General features: G+C 40.1%; 1 protein-coding gene across 1 annotated transcript; it reads right to left on the bottom strand.

Moving 5' to 3' along the window:
• Window positions 1-1,007: 1,007 nt before the first annotated feature.
• On the bottom strand, window positions 1,008-16,132 carry IL26 (interleukin 26). Its single transcript, XM_019960051.2, has 5 exons — window positions 15,882-16,132; window positions 15,739-15,795; window positions 15,431-15,565; window positions 1,905-1,970; window positions 1,008-1,819 (listed from the first exon to the last, which is right to left on the bottom strand). The coding sequence occupies exons 1-5, from the start codon at window positions 16,050-16,052 to the stop codon at window positions 1,733-1,735; spliced, it is 516 nt and encodes a 171-aa protein (XP_019815610.1). The 5' UTR covers window positions 16,053-16,132; the 3' UTR covers window positions 1,008-1,732.
• Between the last annotated feature and the right edge of the window lie 6,255 nt (window positions 16,133-22,387).

The following is a 22,387-nucleotide window of genomic DNA, read 5'->3' as shown; positions in this document are numbered from 1 at the left end:
GTAATTTAAAAACAACTTTGAATTCAATTACTCCAAAGTATTAGAACATAGGTGAAAGTTTATCCCAAAGGACCTAAAGTTGTCTGATTGGCAAATGTGACTATGTCACGTCCCCTCTAATACCTGGAGTTCCAAAGTAATGAAACAGCCTAAGAATGGTAACCAAGATGGGCAGCTCCCAGCTCTGTGGAAGCACAGCACAAATTCAGCTCTGAGGGTGCCCGTTCCTGGAAAACACTGAGGCCCTGAAGGTGAGGCAATGAGAGGCCATGGATGGTTCACCACTTGCTCTTGGGTCCATGGGAAAGCCAGGGGAAAGATTCCTGACCCCCAAGATACCAGCTCTTCCAAATATTTCTCAACAAGGAAGGCTGCCGCATTACTGATGGCCTCAAAGCCTGCCCTGGGAAGCCCTAAGTCAACAGCACGAAATGAAAGCAGAGTACCCCAGGCTCCCCACCCCCAAACCCCTCCACTCACCACACCTTTCCCTGCCTGTGGACTTGTCTAATAATGAGGTCCCCAGTGAGATAAGACATAGGGCCAGAGGGCATTGATGGGGAAGACAGAAAGGAGAAGGGGCAAGAAACAAAGGGATAATTTTGGAATATGAAAGAGAAGGGAGTCCCCAGTGGATAGATAAATGACTATGTGATTGAAAAGACTGGATGGTGGGAAAACAAGAGAAGAGATGCCAAGGATGAAAACCAAAAAGGCCTTCAAGACACCCTGTCTATTCCTATCACAAAACACCAAGTCCTGGAGTTGTCTGTGTGTAGCAGAGATAGAATGGATGCTTTGTGAAAGTGAATTAGCCATCACACAAATTGCTCTCTGAAACTGCCCATGATTACTATGCTGAAGCAGTATTGTTTGATGCAAAACAATACTCAGGCTGTATGACTCATTCAACTGAAGGGCTGCTGTATGGGTAAGGTTTTTAGATAGTATGGCAAGTTTCCTGTGGTAGAATCTGAACTGCATTCAGACTTCTATTTGGCCTTTAATAACATTCTTAATTACATGGCACCTTGAAGGAACATAATCAAGCTTTAGCATCATTTCCAATTAGTTCCTTGTAGTCTATGTAGCTTGAGTTACCTGTTAAAAGTGTATCTAGTAAACCATTCCAAGCAGTTAGTTTACATGTGCAACCATTTGATCTGATCTGATAGTTACCCATTATACTGAATGAAATTCTAGCATACTGTCTTAGAAAGGACATCCAGGACAAAGAAACACAACTTATTTCATTAAAATCAAAATCTGCTAGGGGCTAAGTTCACACTGGGCATAATTAATTATCATCAAGCCCTACGCTATGCTATGCTTACTCCTTAAGTAGACAATAAGTATATACATGGCATCTATGTAAGTCTCACTATATTGTATCCCAGAAATCTGTCATTTTCTTTGAGCAAATATTACATGATTTAATTCTGGTTATACACTTTTAGATTAAACTCATACAGTGCACTTGGGAATGAGAAAACATATTCAAGATGAAAGCATTCTTTGAAAATACAGAAAATGTGCATATTAATAATAATTAATAAGATAAGATAATAAACTTATCTCCAAAATGCTATTGCATTAAATTCCTCTAGTCGTAACTTGCTGTTAGTACTATGTACAAAATATTTAAAAGGAAATACACTGCTGTAAATTGATCTCTGGCTGTGCTTATTATATTTCAAAATAATAATCAAATCAATCTACTTGGATCCTTGAATTACTTAATACTTTCCAAGAATTGTTTAATCCACGAAAGAAGAATATCCAGTTCACTTATGGCTTTGTAGATTCCTTTCTTTCCAATCTGCAGATAAAGTAGAAATATTAGAAGCAGAAATATTTCATATCTTTAAAAAAAGTACTCAAAGACATGAATTTGGTATACTAACCTCATAAAATGTTCTTTTCATCCTAGTAATGGATTTCATCTCTCTAGCTGATGAAGCACAGGAAATCTAAGAAATTAGCAGTAAATACAGAAATATTGCTCAAGAAGGACTAGTATTCACTCTTCCACCCACTCAACCAACAATTTTTGAGCACATTGTGGGCATGAAATACGCTGGCAAATAAATAATACTTGTCCTCTGTCCTAACAGAGTTTACAGTTTCATGAGGGAGAATAATGATATATTTAAAAAAAAAAAAAAGAAAAATGAAAATTTACAAACCGCAACTAAAGCTGTGTTTGTAATGCATGACTGTATGATAGGGATTTACAGAAATGACCCTCTTTCAAGTGGATGGTCAGAGAAGGTTCTTTTGGGGAATGACACTTAAATTAAGGTCTGAAAAGGGGGGAGGCAGCAGGTATGTGGGGAAGTGAAGAAAGAAAAGAGGGATTTGGAAAGGATACACAGGTGGAATAATTCAGGGAACCTGAGTGAAAGGTGTACAAATGTCCTGAGGCGAGAAAGACTATGCCTTCCAGAAACCTAAAGAAACCATGGCTGGAGCAAGAGAGATGCTAGAAACACAAGAGATGTGGGAATGATGAGAAAAAAATTTTACTTTTTGAAAAATCGCCCTGGCTGTTTTAAATATTGATGTTGATTCCCAGGAGAAAGCACCAGGAAATGAATATTAGTTTCTAAATTATGAAGAAGAGTAAGCTAGGGTCTTGAGAAGACAGCTTGTAGCCTGACTTGGGGTGGAGAGATTGGGAAATGCTGGTCTCCTTTGAGGAGGTGAGTTTTCAAATATGAGCACGAGAATCACTTAGGAGTCATGGGGAAGAAATTCTCCATCTTCCTTTCCTCATCTGTTTTCTCCCACAGAGTCCTATAGGGAAGACCTTGCATAGGAAGGTAGAAATTCTTCCTGTGAAAGAGGCTTTTGTGATGAGGCATGGAAGAGCTGCACACAGAATGTGAAGGTTCCATCTGCAGGACTCACAAGCACAAGAGCTGAACCTCCCTGTGATAAGAGCCATCAATTTAGAGGATGTTTCCTCCCACACCAGATCCTGTGAGGCCAAGACAATGTGGAACCGATCCAGGGCAGTGGTAGCCAGAATCAGAGTATACAGTCAGAAAGAATTCATTCCTTCGTTAAACAAGCATTCATGAAGTGCCTACTAATTGTCAGATCATGTGCCAGACTCATAATAATGAGCAAAACAGAGGTAGCAAATAGATAGTGATAGATGGGAAAATCAACAAATACAAGATCAATAATAGAAGATAAAAATCCAGCAGTTCTTCTTTATCCCAATTTCCCTCCATGTGAAGATTGTTAGATAAAAATAATAGTTTTATTAGCATTTTGTTAGCATTCTGTGTCAGGCACTAATATGAAGGCTTTGGTTATATTAACTCATTCAGTCGTCAAAACAACCTTATGAGGTAGGTACTATTATCACTCTCATTTTACAGGTTAGAAAAACCAAGCATTGAAGTTAACATTCTGTCAATGTTCACATAGTATTAATAAGTGGAAGAGCTAAGATCCAAACCCAGGTATTTTGACTCCAGAGTATGTATTTAAAAGCTACTATATTACACTATTTCTACACTATATATGCACTACTATACTATTTTTTATATTAAAAAACCTACATAACTTGGAAAAGATATTCCAGCCAAGCCATTCTCCTGTTGAAAATCTTAAATATCCAGTTCCAAAGAAAGATTAGTTCAAAGATTTCTGCTGCTGCTAAGTCACTTCAGACGTGTCTGACTCTGTGTGACCCCAGAGACGGCAGCCCACCAGGCTCCCTGGGATTCTCCAGGCAAGAACACTGGAGTGGGTTGCCATTTCCTTCTCCAATGCATGAAAGTGAAAAGTGAAACGGAAGTCGCTCAGTTTTATCTGACTCTTAGCGATCCCATGGACTGCAGCCCACCAGGCTCCTCCACCCATGGGATTTTCCAAGCAAGAGTGCTGGAGTGGGGTGCCATTGCCTTCTCCGTCAAAGATCTCTACTCTGTATTATCCTAGGGGAAATACTGGGAATGCCTCTAAAAGCCTAAGCTGATTGACAGAGAAAGACACACAGAGACAGAGAGACTTCAACCTGAAAATGCACAGTGTGATAACAAACAAAAGACGAAAAACTCTGTGTGTGTCTATTTGTGTGTGTGTGTTTTGCTCCCTTTGTTCATTTGTTTTCCAGATTGGAACTGCAAAAGTAAATTCTAGAAATACCGTGTCTAGTTCCAGCCAGGAGAGTAGTTCTGGAAATAATTATTATAGAGAGGACTGCCTATCACTTTTTAAATGGAGAATTTGGCTAGATGCTAAATCTGTCCAGTCAGAAATTATCTAGTATAAATGTAGTTGGCCCAAACATTGCAACTGGAAGAGAGGAGTTCATGAGGATAATCAATACTTGCCAATTCCAATATATCCAAAGTTCTTAGATGCAAAGAACAGTCACAAGGAACTGAATAAGCAAGTCATAGGGCACAATATCAAATATGCCTGTGTCCGGATTTAAAATTTTAACGCTAGAATCCACCTGCCAATGCAGGAAACAAGGGTTTGATCTCTCATCCAGGAAGATCCACATGCCACAGAGCAACTAAGCCCATGAGCCATAACTACTGAGCCCTGTGCTCTAGATCCTGGGAACCACAACTACTGGGCCCTGTGCTCTAGAGCCCAGGAACCACAACCACTGAAGCATGCACACCCTACAGCCCTTGCTCTGCAACAAGAGAAGCCACTGCAATGAAAAACCTGTGCTCTGCAACTAGAGAGTAGCCCCCACTGGCCACAACTAGAGAAAAACCCGTGCTGTAATGAAGACTCAGCACAGCCAAAAATAAATAAATATTAAAAAAAAAAAAAAGATTTAACACTGAAAATGTGAGACCAAAGAAGCCAACCAAATTCTGGACATTACAGAAATTAAATGTCATTAAGGCATTCCTTCAGAGAAGGCAATGGCACCCCACTCCAGTACTTTTGCCTAGAAAATCCCATGGACGGAGGAGCCTGGTAGGCTGCAGTCCATGGGGTCGCTAGAGTCAGACACGACTGAGCAACTTCACTTTCACTTTTCACTTTCATGCATTGGAGAAGGAAATGGCAACCCACTCCAGTGTTCTTGCCTGGAGAATCCCAGGGACAGGGAAGCCTGGTGGGCTACCGTCTGTGGGGTCGCTAGAGTCGGGCAGTAGGACAGAAGCGACTTAGCAGCAGTAGCAGCAGCAAGGCATTCCTTAATGATGAGGCCCTCTCCCCAGACAGCTTGGGCCTACAGGGCCTCCCATAAATAAGGCAGGAATTACAAGAAAGGTTTCTGACTTCATTCCATCTAAGGCACATGCTACCCTAAGAAGAACAAAGAGAGTAGAAGAGGAGAAAAACAAGGTTTGGCAAAAAATAAAAACCCATCACTTAATAGCGGCAGTGTTTCCTCTAGAGCTCTGTAGGTTTATGGGATTCATTCTGGTGCCTTGAGATCCATTTACTATAAATGACCCCTAGTAAATGCAAGAGGTTTTCATTTTCCTCACTGTTATAAATATGCCTATAGACCCAGTAGGATAGCCTGATTTCACTGCTAATTCAGATTTCTTTGCTTGGAAGGAGGAATTTACAAAACAATGATTCCCTTTATCTTATATTTCAAGGTATAGTTCCATTTGCAGAAAACAGCATGCAAAACCAAAGGGCAGCAGTTTTGTTCTAAGAATGGCTGCATGATTTGACAGACTCAGGCAAAGCAGTCATGATCTGGACAAGAGGCAATGTATTAGTAGGGCTGGAATAACCAGGGATTGGCTCAAAAACAAAAAAATAATGTGTGTGTGATAGTCACAGAATAGCAAACACAAGGCAACAGCCTAATCATTCACCATTAAGTCAATGGATATTTACTGCATACTTACTATACGCTAGGCATATAATCGTGTGTCTGACCACATAGCATTGATTTTACTTAATTTATAAAAGTGCCCCTAAATGCTGAAAACCGCCTTGGGGCACAAGCAATGGCTCATAACTGTCAGAGACAGCGAAGGAAAATCACAATACTACATGATGAATACTGTGATTTAAAAACAAAAACCCGTTCTGGGGACACATCAGAGGCCATCCAACTGAGGGATCCCAGAAGGCTTCCAGAAGGAAAAAACAAGAGTTGCATCTTGAAGGGTGACTAAAATGGAGTGGAAGAAACAGAAAGAATGGATGAGTAGGCAGAGGAAGCCCGATGCTCGAAGGTTGGAGAGAACAGAGATTATTTATTTATTTAATTTGTTATTATTGTTATTATTTTGGGGGCCACATGTGGGATGGCCCACATGTGGAAAAAATAGATGTAATCCTTGAACCTGAATCCCTGGCAGCACGTGGGATCCTAGTTCCCTAACCAGGGATCGAACCTGTGCTCCCTGCATTGGCACTTCGGAGTTTTAAGCACTGGACCACGGAAGTCCAGCAGTGATAATTCAGATACCCTTCTGGTCTCAGATTGTTACCTGTGATATGGCCCCCAGCCTCCAACCCTCAGCATCCTCTTGTTTGCTCCCTTCATGGCACCTATCAAAATCTGAGAGTTGCTGGAACTGACTGAGAGCATTCTCAAAAGAGTTCTGTACAGAAAGAGATATTATCTATCAATTTTTGGTGAATTTCCAGCATCTGGAATAGTGTTCAGCAACACTAGATACTCAGGGCTTGTTTAATGAATGAATCAATGAATGAAATGCAAGCATCAGCTTAGAGCTTTGGAGTTCACAAAGCCCACTGGTTTAATATTAATAGTAGTCTGAAGTATATACTGGGCATTAGTGAGCTCTGTTTAAAACAATTTGATGAAAAAATAAATGTAATCCTTAAATCTGAATCCCCAATATCCACAATGTGTTTGAAAAATCATGAAAATATGTATTGTGTATTATATACACTAAAACAAAAATGAATAATCCCTCTTCGCTGATAACTCTGAGGAAATGAAATAGCTTGGCCAGGGAGTGGACCGCTGTACATGTCATAGTCTCTCACCCTGTACTGTTACAAATAATGACCTCAAATTCTTCCTACAAAAAGAGTTTTACTATACTATAGTCCTCTAGGAGCATGTACTATAGTCTTTTATGAGGCTTCCCAGGTGGCGCTAGTGTTAAGGAACCCGCCTGCCAACACAGGAGACCGTAAGAGATGCGGGTTCAATCCCTGGGTTGGGAAGATCCCCTGGAGGAGGGCATGACAACCCACTTCAGTGTTCTTGCCTGGAGAATCCCATGGACAGAGGAGCCTGGCGGGCTACAGTCTATAGGGTCGCACAGAGTCGTATACGATTTAATGGACTTAGCACAGCACAACTAAGGAATAACTTTGACAGAAAATAAGTTCTATAATATAATTAGAAAATATATTTAGAAAAGTTAAAACTGATGACTTATAAATGATCTCTTTATCTTTCACTTAAAGTAACACTATAAGTAAAACACTAACTTTAGGCACTAAAAAGGTATTTGATTGTTTAAGAGAATCTCTCCTTTGGAAATTGTTGAGAAAATGCAATTGAAAGAAAATTAGTGTTCTAAGTATGGAAAGAAAGATATGAACAATTTTACAGAACTACTACGTATTAGGCACTTTGACATAGTATCTTATTTAATTCTTCCAAAAACCACATGATGAGATTATTGGTATTGTTAAAGACAAGTTTAGGACTTTATAGTCAATGAAAGAATAAACCAGGATTAGTCTTACTTCCTGCTTCAGTTTTTATCAGTTCAGCCAATTATTATTTTTAAAATATTCAAAATTGCAAACATAAATAATTGGAAATGCTTCACAACTTGATAAGCTAGTTGCAGCTGATGATACAAATTACTTTTCAAACTTTCTACAAGAATTAGAGATACAAATATTCTATTTAACAAGACTTACCAAACTTAAAAATTAATCACATACAATTAATGTAAAGAAACAGAGCTCTCTAATTACCAATTATTATTTAGACTCTCAAAATATTAATTAAAGTAGATGATGAAATCTTGAAACTAATGTACTTTTTTTCTAGTTTCAACTTTGAGAACTAGCAATTAGGCAAATTATCCTATGAATTCAACTAAGCAACTTTCAAGTCTGAGAGTTTTTCTATAAGAATCTTTAAAACATCTTTTTACAAAGAGGCACTTTCCAAATATCATTTAGACAAATACCATGGGATCGAAAAGAGTCGGACACAACTGAGAGACTTCAACTTTCACTTTCACTTTTCAGGGCTAACAAAGATTAAAAACAAAGATTAAAAATAAGGATATTTGTGTTATCCTTTGCTTTTTTTCTTTAAACAATTATGCCACCTGAATTATTAATCAGACTTATTAAATGTATAATATTTTACTAGGTGCTGCAAAATACCTAGAATGTTCTCAGAAACAATAAGATGACATTCAAATGTAGTGCTGCTGGGATTCCAGACATTGGAGTCTGTCATGAAAACTGTTGTAGTGTCGTGTCTTAAGAATGGCTCAAGAAGATGCCAGTCTCGGTGGATTTATAGAGAAACCCTAAACTTTAAAGAACCAGAAAGACTTCTCAAAAATGAAAAAAAATTTTTGTCCAGGAGGTAATAATGAAGCTAAGAGAAAATAACAACTCACTGATCACCTTGAAAGAATATTAGAAAATCAATCCTTATATTGAAAACTGATAAATAAAGAAAAAGAATTACATGTTTCTTTTTAACAGTACAGATTAAATTATTGGAGCAAATGAAATGACAGGTTTTAATTAAAAATATGTCATCATTTGGTAACTTTTAAAAATATCTCATATATTTGCATAAACAGTTGACAGTAAATAAAATTGCACACTATCTAGAAAATCACAATATTTAAAACAGGTAAGAACCAGAATTACATGTTTATTCTGACCTTCTTATATGATAAGGTCCTCAGGACAGCCAAACAATTAGTTAGGGGGAGATTTCTTTACATAATTATCCCTATTTATAAATGAAGGAATAGAATTTTAAAAGCATTATTTTGCAATGTTTTATGAATTAATAGATCTAAACAATAATTATCATAGACTGATAACAGAAATAGAGGTCATATAGTACATTCTAGAAGCTAAAGGAAAGATGGATCATGTGAAGTAGGAAAGGGAAAATATTGAACAAATTCAGACTTCTAGTAACAAATGGGACTAAAGTAGGTTAGATATTACAGACTAAAAGATTTGTAAATTTTGTAAACTTGAAGATATAGCAATAGAAACTATCCGCAATAAAACACAATTCCCCTGGTGGCTCAGAGGTTAAAGCGTCTGCCTACAATGCGGGAGACCTGTGTTCGATCCCTGGGTCAGGAAGATCCTCTGGAGAAGGAAATGGCAACCTGCTCCAGTACTCTTGCCTGGAAAATCCCATGCACGGAGGAGCCTGGTGGGCTACATACAGTCCATGGAGTCACAAACAGTCGGACACGACTGAGCAACTTCACTTCACTTCACTTCACAATAAAACACAGAAGAACACTGCCATTAACCATAAAAATGAGAACAAGGATTTTGAACAATTTTAGCTCCAGCCACTCTAGGAAACAGCTTGGCTGTCTATTGCATAATTAAACACACACCTAACCTATGATCCAGCCTAGGTGGTTACCACTCCTACCTCTCAAGTGTTTACTCAGCAGAAGTGCGAATCTCTCTCCAAACAAAGACTTGCCTGGCATTTCTCCAGGCAAGATTACTGGAGTGAATTGCCATTTCCTTCTCGAGGGGATCTTTCCCACCCAGGGATTGAACCCCCTTTACTGACTGAGCCATTGGGGAAGTATATAAATATTCTTAGCAGCTTTATCTGTGATAATGAAAAACTGGAAAAAATAAATAGCCATCAATAGATGAATAGATAAAGTGTGGTATATCATTACAGTGCAATGCTAATTGGCAATGAAAAAGGGAGAAGTAATTGATACATTCAATAACATGAATGAATCTCAAAGTAATTATACTGGGTAGAAGAAGTCAGACTTTGAAGAATATGACACATATATAGATTTTCCTCATTTTATAATTGTCTCAAGTCCTGGTAAACCTATTGTTAGTTGAAAATATCTTAAGTCAAAAATGCATTTAAGGGACTCCCCTAGCAGTCCAGTGGTTAAGACTTTATCTTTCAACATGCGGAGTATGGGTTCAATCTCTGGTCAGGGAGCTAATATCGCACATGCTTCAAGGTCAAAAAACTGAGACATAAAACAGAAACAAGGTTGTAACAAATTCAATAAAGACTTAAAAATATGCATAGTATACCTAACTTTCCAAGCATCGTAGCTTAGTCTAGCCTAGCTTAAACGTGTTCAGAACACTTACATTGGCCTACAATGGAGAAAAATCATCGAACACAAGCCTATTTCATGATGAAATGTTGAATATCTCATAGAATTTATTCAATACTGTAATGAAAGTGAAAAACAGCATCGTCGTCTGGGTACAGAGCGGTGGTGAGTGAGTTGGTTGTTGACCCTCATGATCTCATGGCTGACCGGGAGCTGGGGCTGCCGCTGCTGTCCAATATCAAGAGAGAGTACTGTGCCAGGAATCACTAGCCCAGGAAAACTGGAAACACATACCTTTTGTACCTCTATAAAGTCAAAAATCACACCATTGTAAGTTAGGGATCATCTGTAAAACCATTTAGTTTAAATCCTGCTGCTGCTACTGCAGCTAAGTCGCTTCAGCCGTGTCCGACTCTGTGCGACCCCATAGACGGCTCCTCTGTCCCTGGGATTCTCCAGGCAAGAACACTGGAATGGGTTGCCATTTCCTTCTCCAATGCATGAAAGTGAAAAGTCAAAGTGAAGTCGCTTAGTCGTGTCCGACTCTTAGCGACCCCATGGACTGCAGCCTACCAGGCTCCTCCGTCCATGGGATTTTCCAGGCAAGAGTACTGGAGTGGGGTGCCATTACCTTCTCCGCATCCCAGTCTGGGCTTCCCTAATGGCTCAGATGATAAAGAATCTGCCGGCAATGCAGGAGACCTGGGTTTGATCCCTGCAGAAGGGAATGGCTACCCACTCCAGTATTCTTGCCTGGAGAATTCCATGGACAGAGGCGCCTGGCGGACTACAGTACATGGGGTCAAAGAGCCAGACACTTCCACTTTCATCCCAGGCTGCTTGCTCTCTTCCTCAGACTTTCCTTGTCCTCCCTTATGACACTAGTGTGCACACTTTGGTCCAAGCACATTATTGCAGTGCTCTTTTCATTGTTTATTTTGCCTGGAGTCTCACCCCTGCAGACATACAGGTGGCCAACAGGCACGTGCAAAGATGCTCAATATCACTAATCATTAGTGACATGCAAATCAAAACTATAATGAGGTATCACCTCACACTGGTCAGATGACCATCATCAAAAAGTCTACAAATACTAAGTGCTGGAGAGGATGTGGAGAAAAAGGAATCCTTCTACAATGTTTGTGAGAATGTAAATTGCTGCAGCCTTTTTGGTTTTCCATTTTAAATATAGCAGTGTGTACATGACGATCCCAAACTCCCTAACTATCCCTCCCTTCCCTCGACTCTTTCCCCTCTCTGTGAGTCTGTTTCTGTTTTGTAAAATAAGCTTATTTGTATAATTTCTTTTTGGATTCCTATAAGGGATATTATACAGATATTTCCAGAGATTCATTCTTCAGTCAGAATCACCACACCTAGGAATGTCTGCATCCAATAAAAAAAGAGATGACTGGAGTGGATAATAAATGCTATTTCTGGTTTTCTTTTTCTAACTCCAGATTCTACAGACCAAGACATGGATTTAGTCTCAGAATCTATTCCTCGAAAGTCTGCCCAAGATTCAGTAAGAGAGAGAGGAGAGCTTTAAAGCAACCAGCAGAGCCACATAGAAGGGGGAGAAAAGTTTCTGCAACTTGCAAAGCTTTGATTCATTGGCATATTCAAGAATTAATGATAGCCTGAGGTCCCTGGAAGGAAGGGGGAAAAAAGAAGCAAAGTGACAATCACACATCTGGTGGAGGGCACAGCTGCTCTGCTTAGGAAAGCTGCCCCCACGCCTATCTTCCCAAAATTAAAGCAAATGTTCAAAAAAGAAGAAAAGAAAATATCACATGTAAATAAATGTCACCTATCGCATTTTATAACTTCTCCCTCCTAAACTCTGCCCCATCCACTGATTCAGAATTCCACATAGAGAGGCAAATGCCCAGTTGATTTATATTACACATACTTGCTTCTGTAGCCAAAAAGAAAAATTGGTGATGGCCAGAAAAACTAAATGCAAGCCTGTTATTAAAATTAAACTTATTTCCCTAAATCAATATCTGAGGCGACTTTCTAAAGCTCAGCTTAATCTTTCGACTTTCTTTTTTAGAGTTTCACGGAGGCGGTTTGTTTACTCCAGCACATATGAGCCAAATGAACCAAAGCTAATAAGGGTTGTATTGGGAGGGGAGATTAGAAGGAAAGACCAGAATTAGGTGGCCCTCAGGATGGAGAAGGCAATGGCACCCCACTCCAGTACTCTTGCCTGGAAAATCCCATGGACGGAGGAGCCTGGTAGGCTGCAGTCAATAGGGTTCCCAAGAGTCGGACACGACTGAGCGACTTCACTTTGACTTTTTACATTCATGCATTGGAGAAGGAAATGGCAACCAACTCCAGTATTCTTGCCTAGAGAATCCCAGGGATGGGGGAGCCTGGTGGGCTGCCGTCTATGGGGTCGCACAGAGTCGGATATGACTGAAGCGACCTAGCGGCAGCAGCAAAAGCAGGATTGGCTAGGTGATGTGCTCGTATTTGGCCACAAGGGGGAGCCAGCCGCCTTGGAAAGCCTCCACGATCAGCCTGAGAAGGACGGCCTACTCCCATCCTGCAGTAGCCCGTCTCTCAAGAAAAGCTCTTGACAAATTAAGGTCCCTTTAGGAAATGACTTCTTCCACAACAAGTCAAGGAAAATCAGAGTTCCTAGATAGCTCTATGGTTTCTAAGTTTTTGGTCTGAAATATTGCTCGGTTTAGGTTATAACTATTATGTGGTCTCTAGCTATATGAGCTGAAGAAATAAAATCAATGGTGAAAGCAAACGTGGCTTTTGGGAGTTCCAGGTGTCCAGATATACTGTACTGTATCAGACAAGGATTTCTAGTACCTCAGCATCATTAACAAACTTCATTTACAATAATACTACATTAAATTGGATGGCTCTGTGTTTCGTGGTGGCTCAGACGGTAAAGCGTCTGGCTACAATGCGGGAGACCCAGGTTCGATCCCTGGGTCGGGAAGATCCTCTGGAGAAGGAAATGGCAACCCACTCCAGTACTCTTGCCTGGAAAATCCCACGGATGGAAGAGCCTGGTAGGCCACAGTCCGTGGGGTCGCAAAGAGTCGGACACGACTGAGCAACTTCACCTGTACCTTATTATTTTAATGGAATATTAGAGTTTTGGGGAAACAATGCAGCTTATTTAACTTATATGCAGAGTACATCATGCGAAATGACAGGTTGGATGAAGCACAAGCTGAAATCAAGACTGCTGGGAGAAATATCAATAACCTCAGATACGCAGATGACACCACCCTTATGGCAGAAAGTGAAGAACTAAAGAGCCTCTTGATGAAAGTGAAAGAGGAGAGTCAAAAAGTTGGCTTAAATTCATCATTCAGAAAACTAAGATCATGGCATCTGGTCCCATCATTTCATGCCAAATAGATGGGGAAACAATGGAAACAGTGGCTGACTTTATTTTGGGGGGCTCCGAAATCATTGCAGATGGTGACTGCAGCCATGAAATTAAAAGATGCTTGCTCCTTGGAAGAAAAGCTATTACCAAACTAGACAGCATATTAAAAAGCAGAGACATTACTTTGCCAACAAAGGTCTGTCTAGTCAAAGCTATGGTTTTTCCAGTAGTCAAGTATGGATATGAGAGTTGGACTATAAAGAAAGCTGAGTGCCAAAGAATTGATGCTTTTGAACTGTGGTGTTGGAGAAGATTCTTAAGAGTTCCTTGGACTGCAAGGAGATCAAACCAGTCCATCCTAAAGGAATCAGTCCTGAATATTCATTGGAAGGACTGATGCTGAAGCTGAAACTCCAATACTTTGGCCACCTCATGCGAAGAGTTGACTCATTTAAAAAGCCCCTGATGCTGGGAAAGATTGAAGGTGGGAGGAGAAGGGGATGACAGAGGATGAGATGGCTGGATGGCATCAACAACATGATGGACATGAGTTTGAGTAGGCTCCGGGGGTTGGTGATGGACAGGGAAGACTGGTGTGCTGCAGTCCATGGGGTCACAAAGAGTCGGACACAACTGAGCAACTGAACTGAACTGAATGCAACCCAAGTCCCAAAGGAGGATATAACTTAAACACAAACTAACCAAAGGGAACATAAATTTGTATGTTTTACCCTACTGACTAGCTTACCCTTATAAAAATTCTCTGCACTGTAGGCTGGAATTTGGATTACTGTGTACTTTCATGGACCACAAGAAAAAAGATGTCCTGGTATTTTAAAACTGAAAATCTGCTACCAACAGCCCAGAGTTTAAGTTTCATGACCCTGATGCCCAAGGATAGAAAGCTCATTACCTTCTGGCGACCCAAGGACTGTAATAACCTTCACTACCCCCTACTTTGTACCACCTACCAATACAACCACAGGAGACTGGAGACGGCATACTTAGAACAAAATCCACGCCACAGAAAAGACTCAACACTTCTCACAGAGGCAAGCCAACTAATATTGCCCAGATCCTGGCTTGGTTGTTTTGCTTTGTTTTGTTTTTCTATACTGATCTTGGGTGTTAGAAATACTGTCACTTCTGCCTTCTTAATTAGTACTTTATTGCTTAGGGTGATGGTGACCATACCACAGCATCAAATAATTTAGGTACCAAAGAAGGACACACTTCTTTTATCATTTTCTTTTCATTGAGACTTTGCCTTGTAAAGGATACAATTCTATACTTACACAAATAAATAAGAAAAAGTCTATCTAAAAACACTTACCAATATGGGAGAGAAAGAGAAGAGGTAAGAGAAAGTGAGCAACAGAGAAAGAGGAAAAAGAGAGAGAGAAAGGAAAAAATAAAGGAAAGAAGAAAAACAATGACATCCTAGAAAAGTGTTTGGCATATCATTGGTGCTTCAGAAATATTTGTTAAATGAATGAATTAGTTGGGATTTGCACAAAGAGAGACTGATTTGAAAAACTAAATATTGATCTGAGGCACATCTCATGTTCATTTAGCTCTCTTCAACTTATTTTACATGTCATTCCTTAAGAAATAGTACATAGTGGATGACAAGTTACACAGGATTATTTGATATTGTTTCCCTGGTGATGGATTCTCCATTTGGACTACAAGCCAACAATTAGAAAATCCCTTTACTCACCCTTTGGGGTGAAGACAAAATATGCTATTTTCTAAGTAGATGTCTAGGCTCAAAGCCATATTTGCTGTGCATACTTACACAGCGGCTCAGTTTCTGCCTGAGGCTATGAAAGTCTTCCACAAAGTGCATTTCCTTGCAAACTTGTAATTGGAGTTGACCAAAAACATCTTCCATGAAGAAGGACAGAAGTTGTTCCTGGAATCTGCAGTTTTTCTATAAATAAGATAGGAAAAAATTGCATAAGGTAAACCATGAGCAGCTTTTGTAAAATAAACTAAAATATCCCCCTGATTATTACTTCATGACCATCTGGAAAAATTTAAAATGCAAGGAGAAAAGCATGCAACAAGTAGAAATGTGAGAAAGAAAAGCAACCCCTGGCTTACCATAAATAGCTTTTTTGTTTTCTTTTTTAATAATCGTATATTTTTTATGCGATCTTCCTACAATAAAACAAAGAGAAATAAGATGTATCCAGAATTTCATATGTCCCTTAGGTCTTCATTTCTAAGCAGAGCCTAATACTTACTGGAATCGTTGCTCTGAGGCTTGCTGCCTTGACATAGAGAGTATCGACAGCTTGGGACAGGGTTCCCCTTGGGTAACACCTTTCAGCAAAGGATGATTGCTTGTGCTTAGCAATGGCAAGAGACAGAGTGACAAAGAGCAACCCACATCTCAAAATGCAACTCACCCACATTTCCCTCCACCCCACTCAGCTCGTGTCGCTCACAGTAACCAGACAGTTCTTGTGCTGGTTAGACCGGAGGGTAACCTACTTACTTTAGCCCTCAAGGTCGCCTCTCCAATGAGATGCCGTGAAAGATAACCTACAGTTTAGAAAGAGGAAGATCACTTCAGTTCTAATTTTTTAGAGCTTGCTTCATAATCAAAAAACACTGACCACACCATACTGTGACGTTAAGTAAAAGCTCATATTTACTGGCAAGGTTGGGGCCCTATTTCCAAAAAGAATTCAGAACCTCAGATGTGTCTCACAACAGATTTCATTATTTTAAAAGCCAAGCCATGCCAGTAAAAAACCCTGATCTCCTGGAGGCTGTGTGACTGTTTTGAAATATGGAAAAAAAAAAAAAAAAAAATCTGCTTTTGTAACTAGTATCCCAGAAAAAGTGTAGAATGAGCAGCCCTGAGAAACCTGCTCATGACCTCATATGGGTTTAACATTTGACCTTTGCCAGATCCTTCACCTGCCCACCCCTACCCCACCAGAAGCCATCATTGTGCAGCCCACCATCAAGACTCAAGAGAAAAAATGTCCAATTGTTTTCAAGAATTTTTCCACCTCATACATTGTAACTCTCCCAACATATTCAAGACTTTTTTTGAACCAGGACCTGGAATTAAGACCTACTTAATTAACCTACCTAATTAACCTATTAATTTAATAAGTTCTCTATCATTTGTCCATGGGCTTCCCTGGTGGCTCAGATAGTAAAGCATCTGCCTACAATGCAGGAGACCCGGGTTCTATCCCTGGGTCGGGAAGATCCCCTGGAGAAGGAAATGGCAACCCACTCCAGTATCCTTGCCTGGAAAATTCCACGGACGAAGGAACCTGGCAGGCTATAGTCAATGGGGTCAGAATCGGACATGACTGAATGACTTCACTTTCTTTCTTTCTTTCTTTCTTTATCATCTGTCCAAGCTAACCACCCAGACTTTTCCTTTAACTCTAAATTTCCAATAGAGTGAAAATTCCTTACCTTTCCATCTCTGAATTCTCAGCACCTACTGTGACACCTCAGGTAAAGAAGCAGCATGTTCAGTATTAGCTGAATAGTACTTCCCTTCCCACATTATGAGATGCTGCTATAACTGCTTTGTTTTTTCGTTTATTCCATTAACAAATTTTTACCAAGCATCTCTCTGTACAAAGAACAGTGCTTAGAACCATGGGCCCACATACTAAAGTAGACGCTCCGTGGACTTCTGTCCTCTACTCTGTCCCAGTTCTTCCCGTGGTGATAAGTATGGTTCCTTCTGCATAGCATCCCCGAGATAAGACATGGACACAGCTCAGAATCATATACTGAGAAGCAGCGCTAGGTCACCAAAGCCCAGAACAAATGGCACCAACCTCAGTCTGGGCAAGTTAACACTAAAACTCTGGTTGTGAGTAAGAGATTCGTCAAAACTAGGAAGAATCAATAAACAGGCATCAGAACACAAGAGTGAATTCAGGGCATCAAAGGAGGAAAGAGAAAGTATAAAATAAAAAATCCAAACACATGGGAGTATTTTCCGCTGTTTCAAAAAGTAGGTGGGTCAGGACTTCCCTGGTGGTGTAGTTGTTAAGACTCTGGGCTTCCCAAGCAGGGAGCATGGGTTTGATCCCTGGTCAGGGAACCAAGATTCCCACATGCTGTGTGGTATGGTCACAATAAAGTATAAATTAAAAAACAAGTATGATTCTAACTTATGAACAAGGTCAATTTTTAAAAAGTGACTTAAAAGAAATAAAACAAGATTAGATTTTTTTAAAAAGTAAGTGGATCTCTTTGGAGAGCCCAAATGTCATTTCCATAGGAGCACCTCTGCTAATTAAGGACACTCCCTCTGAAATGAGATGAGAACTCCTCCCAAAGACCTACCAGAAGACTGTTGATCAGGAGTGCAAAGTGAATTTACTGAAGTTTTATAAGAGTTTGGGAAAAGGAAGAATTGGGTTTTTTCTTTTTTAATTAATTAATTACTTTATTTTAATCACTTTATTTTAATTGGAGACTAATTACCTTACAATATTGTAGTAGTTTTTGCCATACACTGACATGAATCTGCCATGGGTGTACATGTGTCCCCCATCGTGAACCCCCTCCCAACCCCCTCCCCATCCCATCCCTCAGGGTTGTCCCAGTGTTCCGGCTTTGAGTTTTTAACTGGGAGTAGCTTAAAGGATGTTGGAACTGGATGTGCAATATCTTAAGGGTTTCTTGGTTTTGGTTTTGTTTTTCCAAGCAGAGTGTTGCCAACTGTTCAAAGTTCTTTTAGACAAAAGAGTGTGAACATTGGGAATCAAAACCCCAAATGCTTTCAGCAGGCGTGGGATTAACACACTGAGTGGGTAGACATAAGGCAACAGGGACTTCTGCATGGCCACCACACCTAAAGTCTACCCAGTCATGTAGCCTATAGCAATGAAAACACCACACAGAATACTGCCAGGAGCCATACTCTGCCTTGAGCAACTAAAATCCGGGGACCCCGATATGTACCCACAAAACATACATACAACTCCAATTACTAATATTGACAGTCAGCGGGGTTGCTGTTTTTTGACCTCTGATAGTTGCACTTCCATAAATATCTTATGTCTCTCAAATCCTCATGATCCAAGAAAGATCATATATGTCCCAAGAGTGCTTCTGATTTAGCTTTCAGCCAAATTAAGAAAACCAGTCTTTTCATGACTGAAAACTGTGTCACCCCAATGATCACAGTCGTCCTGTACCTTAGTCAGCAGACCTGCCTCGTTAGAGTGCATTAAAGACTCAAATCTGACCTCACAGGATGAATAGTGAAGACGGTACTCAAAGCACAGATCCTGAAGACAATTCCCAAGGTGTGTTCCAAAAGCGTCCTAAACTGTAGAAGAACCATTAGAAGAAGTACACGAGTCCTTCGGGTACCAATTTAAAAGAGAAGTTTCTGCTCGTTTGGATTTATTTTTATTATATCACTTCCACAATTTTCTTCTACAGACTTGTATAAAAATTACAAGGAGATTTGGTTTTGAAACTCAGATCCACTTCTCATTAGTTATTATGGCATTGGGAAAGCTTCAGTTTGTGTCATTGTTAAAACAGGACAATATTACACCTACTGCAAAGGGTTATCATGAGCAAAAAATACAACAGTATGAGTCGAATGGTTAGCACAATGCCAGCTATAGCAGCTCTCTGAAAGTGGTAGCTACTGCATTATTATTTTTCAAATAATAGATATGTCTTAGTCCGTTCAGGTGCTCTAACAAAATACCACACTAGGTAGGTTTCAAAGAACAGAAATTTATTCCTCACAGCTCTTCAGGCTGGAAGTCCAAGGTCAACACGCCAGCATGGTCACATTGTAGGAAGTGTTCTGTCCTGGGTTGCAGTCCGCTGACCTCTCACAATATCCTCACATGCTGGAAGGAGTGAAGGAGCTCTCTGGAACCTCTTCTTTAAAGGCAGGAATCCCATTCACCATGGCTCTGCCTTCATGACCAAATTACCTCTCCAAAACACCATCACCTTGGTGTCTAGGTTTCCACATACAAACTGGAGGTAGGGGCAGGGGGAAAAAACACAAATATGCAGACCATGGCAAAATGCATGTGTAACGCTCTGAATAATGTTCAAGCTCATTACAAGCCTTGAGAAGCTCTGAGAAATGGGTGAAGAAAATGAGAAAAGGGAAGGATGAACAGTGATCTGACAGCATTTCAGAAAGTGTGGGCTTGAAGCGTTCCATTTATCCCACACACACCCAGAGGGCAGACTAGGACCAATGAAGTGAATATTTTAAGGCTGCCACTCCTACATAATATACAAGAGACCATTCAAACACTTTATCTGCCCCAATGCACAATGAATGCCCCAGTTCCTAAAGGCCGACATGATAGCCATTTCCCTTGAAATTTAAGTCCCTTCCCATCCAGAAGAATGTTAGCAGCTAGCAGCCTGCTGCTCAAACGTGTCCAATAAGCAAAATGAGCTCACCAGCTTCTGCAGAGAGTCATAGCTCTCTTTGAGTCCTCAATGGTGCATCTGCTCCTCTGTAGGAGGAAAAAAAATGGGGATTTCTAATTTGCTAAATCATTTTGTTGACTCTAAGATGCTTTGTTTTCACATGTTAATATCTCTGAAATCCTAGCCTGTTTTCTAATACATGGAGTCTTACAATTACATCACTGAATCAGTCTGTACAGTCGTCTCTTTCTAACGGTGTAATCACTTCAGTTGAACTGTGTGTGGCTATTACTGTGGTTATTGAGCTAAGTGCTGTTCAGATGCCTTTGGAGAGGTTATCCTATGATTTGGCCTTGACACTAAAGTTAATGGGTTTATAGAAAGGCGCAGAGCAACAGTGGATTACGAACCTGATATTAGGGAAGTAAATATTTGTCTTTGGAAGAATGACCAAAAATACATATTTTCTTGCAAAGCAACAGCCACATGCTAAAAGTTAAAAAAGCATTGTATTGTAGTTTATTCAGCAACATGTTTTTTACTTTCTCTTCGTGGTAAATGAAAGAATACTGCAATTTCCAATATATTGCAACTTAAATTTGTTGATATTTGATGTTTATTGACCTCAAAGATTGGTATGACCCTCAGGATCATAAATCCTAAAATCAACACAGATGTGAATAAGAAGCAGATAGATCTATTTAAACCAGTCATTCAAAGAAAAACAAAAACAAAAAACACTGAAATCCAATGTTTTTCCCAGGATAGAGTCAGGAGATACAGACATGAAATAGTTATAGACAGATAATTTGTTCAGTACAATGATAGCTTGATTCTTGTCCCCTCAGAAATGGTAGGTCCTGCTTTACTGAACCATCCAAGAAACCTGTTTATTTTATATTTACATCCCTATAGGGATGGGTGAGAACAGGTTAGAGGCGGGAAGACGAGTGCTGTCAATGGTCTGCATGGAAGAAAGGGGACTATTGATGTCGGACACATGAGCAGCATAAGGAAGAAACAGCGTGGACATTCACTGAGGGTCTCAGCCTATGTTCCAGGCCTTGTGCTAGGCAGCTGGTACTCTATGTTTTCACCCTTCGTCATTCATTCATTCATTCACCAGGTTCTTAAACTGAGTGCTTGTCATGCCCCAGGCTTATTGGCGGATGTTGGGAGAAGAACGTTTTTATATCCTAATGTTCAGGGTATAACTAAATACTTCCCATTATACTTGAGAATGTAGTTAGTCTTAGAGCATCTGGAATTGCTCCATTTTACAGAGAAAAAAATCTGAGGTCCAGGGAAGTTGAATCACATGCCTGGTGACAGTTCAAAAAGGCAGAGAATTCCACCCATGTTTGTGAGACTCCAAAGCTCGTATGTTTTCCACTCCGTGTGTGGGCTCCCTCCACACTAGAGAGCAGGACACAAGGAGTGTCGGAGGCTGTGGTGGGCACCACAGAAAACAGGAGATGGGAAAGCAGTGCCCTAAGGAAAAAAGAACAAAAAGACAAAACGTAAGGAATAGTAAAGCAAATCTCTGTGATATTTTATAACCCTTGCATATTCACTATAGGAATATCTAATCTTATATCTAATCATAAATATTTTCCTTTACTTGATCTTCCCAGTACTTCTAAAAAAGGTAAAGGAGGTCTTGTTTTTTTCTTGGTTTACAGGTAAGAGAGCTGAGACTGAAAGAAGTTAAATGACTAGTCTGAAGGTGCAAAGACAGGAAGCAGCAACCTGGGCTTTGACCCATGTCCTTGAACAGCAAATCCAATGGTGTTTCCACTGTACCATTTTGACCCAGATTAATAAATAAACATGATGTATGATTGAGTTCAAGATCTTTTGATGGACAGTGTGAGAAAAAACCAACACACCAATACAAAAAAAAAAAAAAAAAGTATTATCTATTCCAATAGCTATTAGGCAGTATCACATAGCTTTGAAGGGCTTCCCTGGTGGCTCAGCGGTAAAGAATCCACCTGCCAATGCAGGAAATACAGAAATGTGGGTTCAACTTCAGGTTCGATCCCTGGGTGAGAATGATCCCCTGGAGAAGGAAATGATAACCCACTCCAGTATTCTTGCCTGGTAAATCCCATGGATGGAGGGGCCTGGCAGGCCACCCCCACGGGGTCATTAAAGAGTCAGACACAGCATAGCGACTAAGCAACAGCAATAGCTGTGTAGGTGTTGGTTATCTTAGCATTTTCAGTTTTGACATGTTGGTAGGGTACATATTGGTCATTTGTTCTCTGGCAATGAACGGCATGACATCCATAAAACCTGCAAAGAGTATAGTACCCTAGCCATGATTTCAAAATAGAAAAGA

The sequence above is a fragment of the Bos indicus genome, chromosome 5 (genome assembly GCF_029378745.1).
Source record: "Bos indicus isolate NIAB-ARS_2022 breed Sahiwal x Tharparkar chromosome 5, NIAB-ARS_B.indTharparkar_mat_pri_1.0, whole genome shotgun sequence".
Classification (NCBI taxonomy): Eukaryota; Metazoa; Chordata; class Mammalia; order Artiodactyla; family Bovidae; genus Bos; species Bos indicus.
This window is presented reverse-complemented; position numbering and strand designations above follow the sequence as displayed.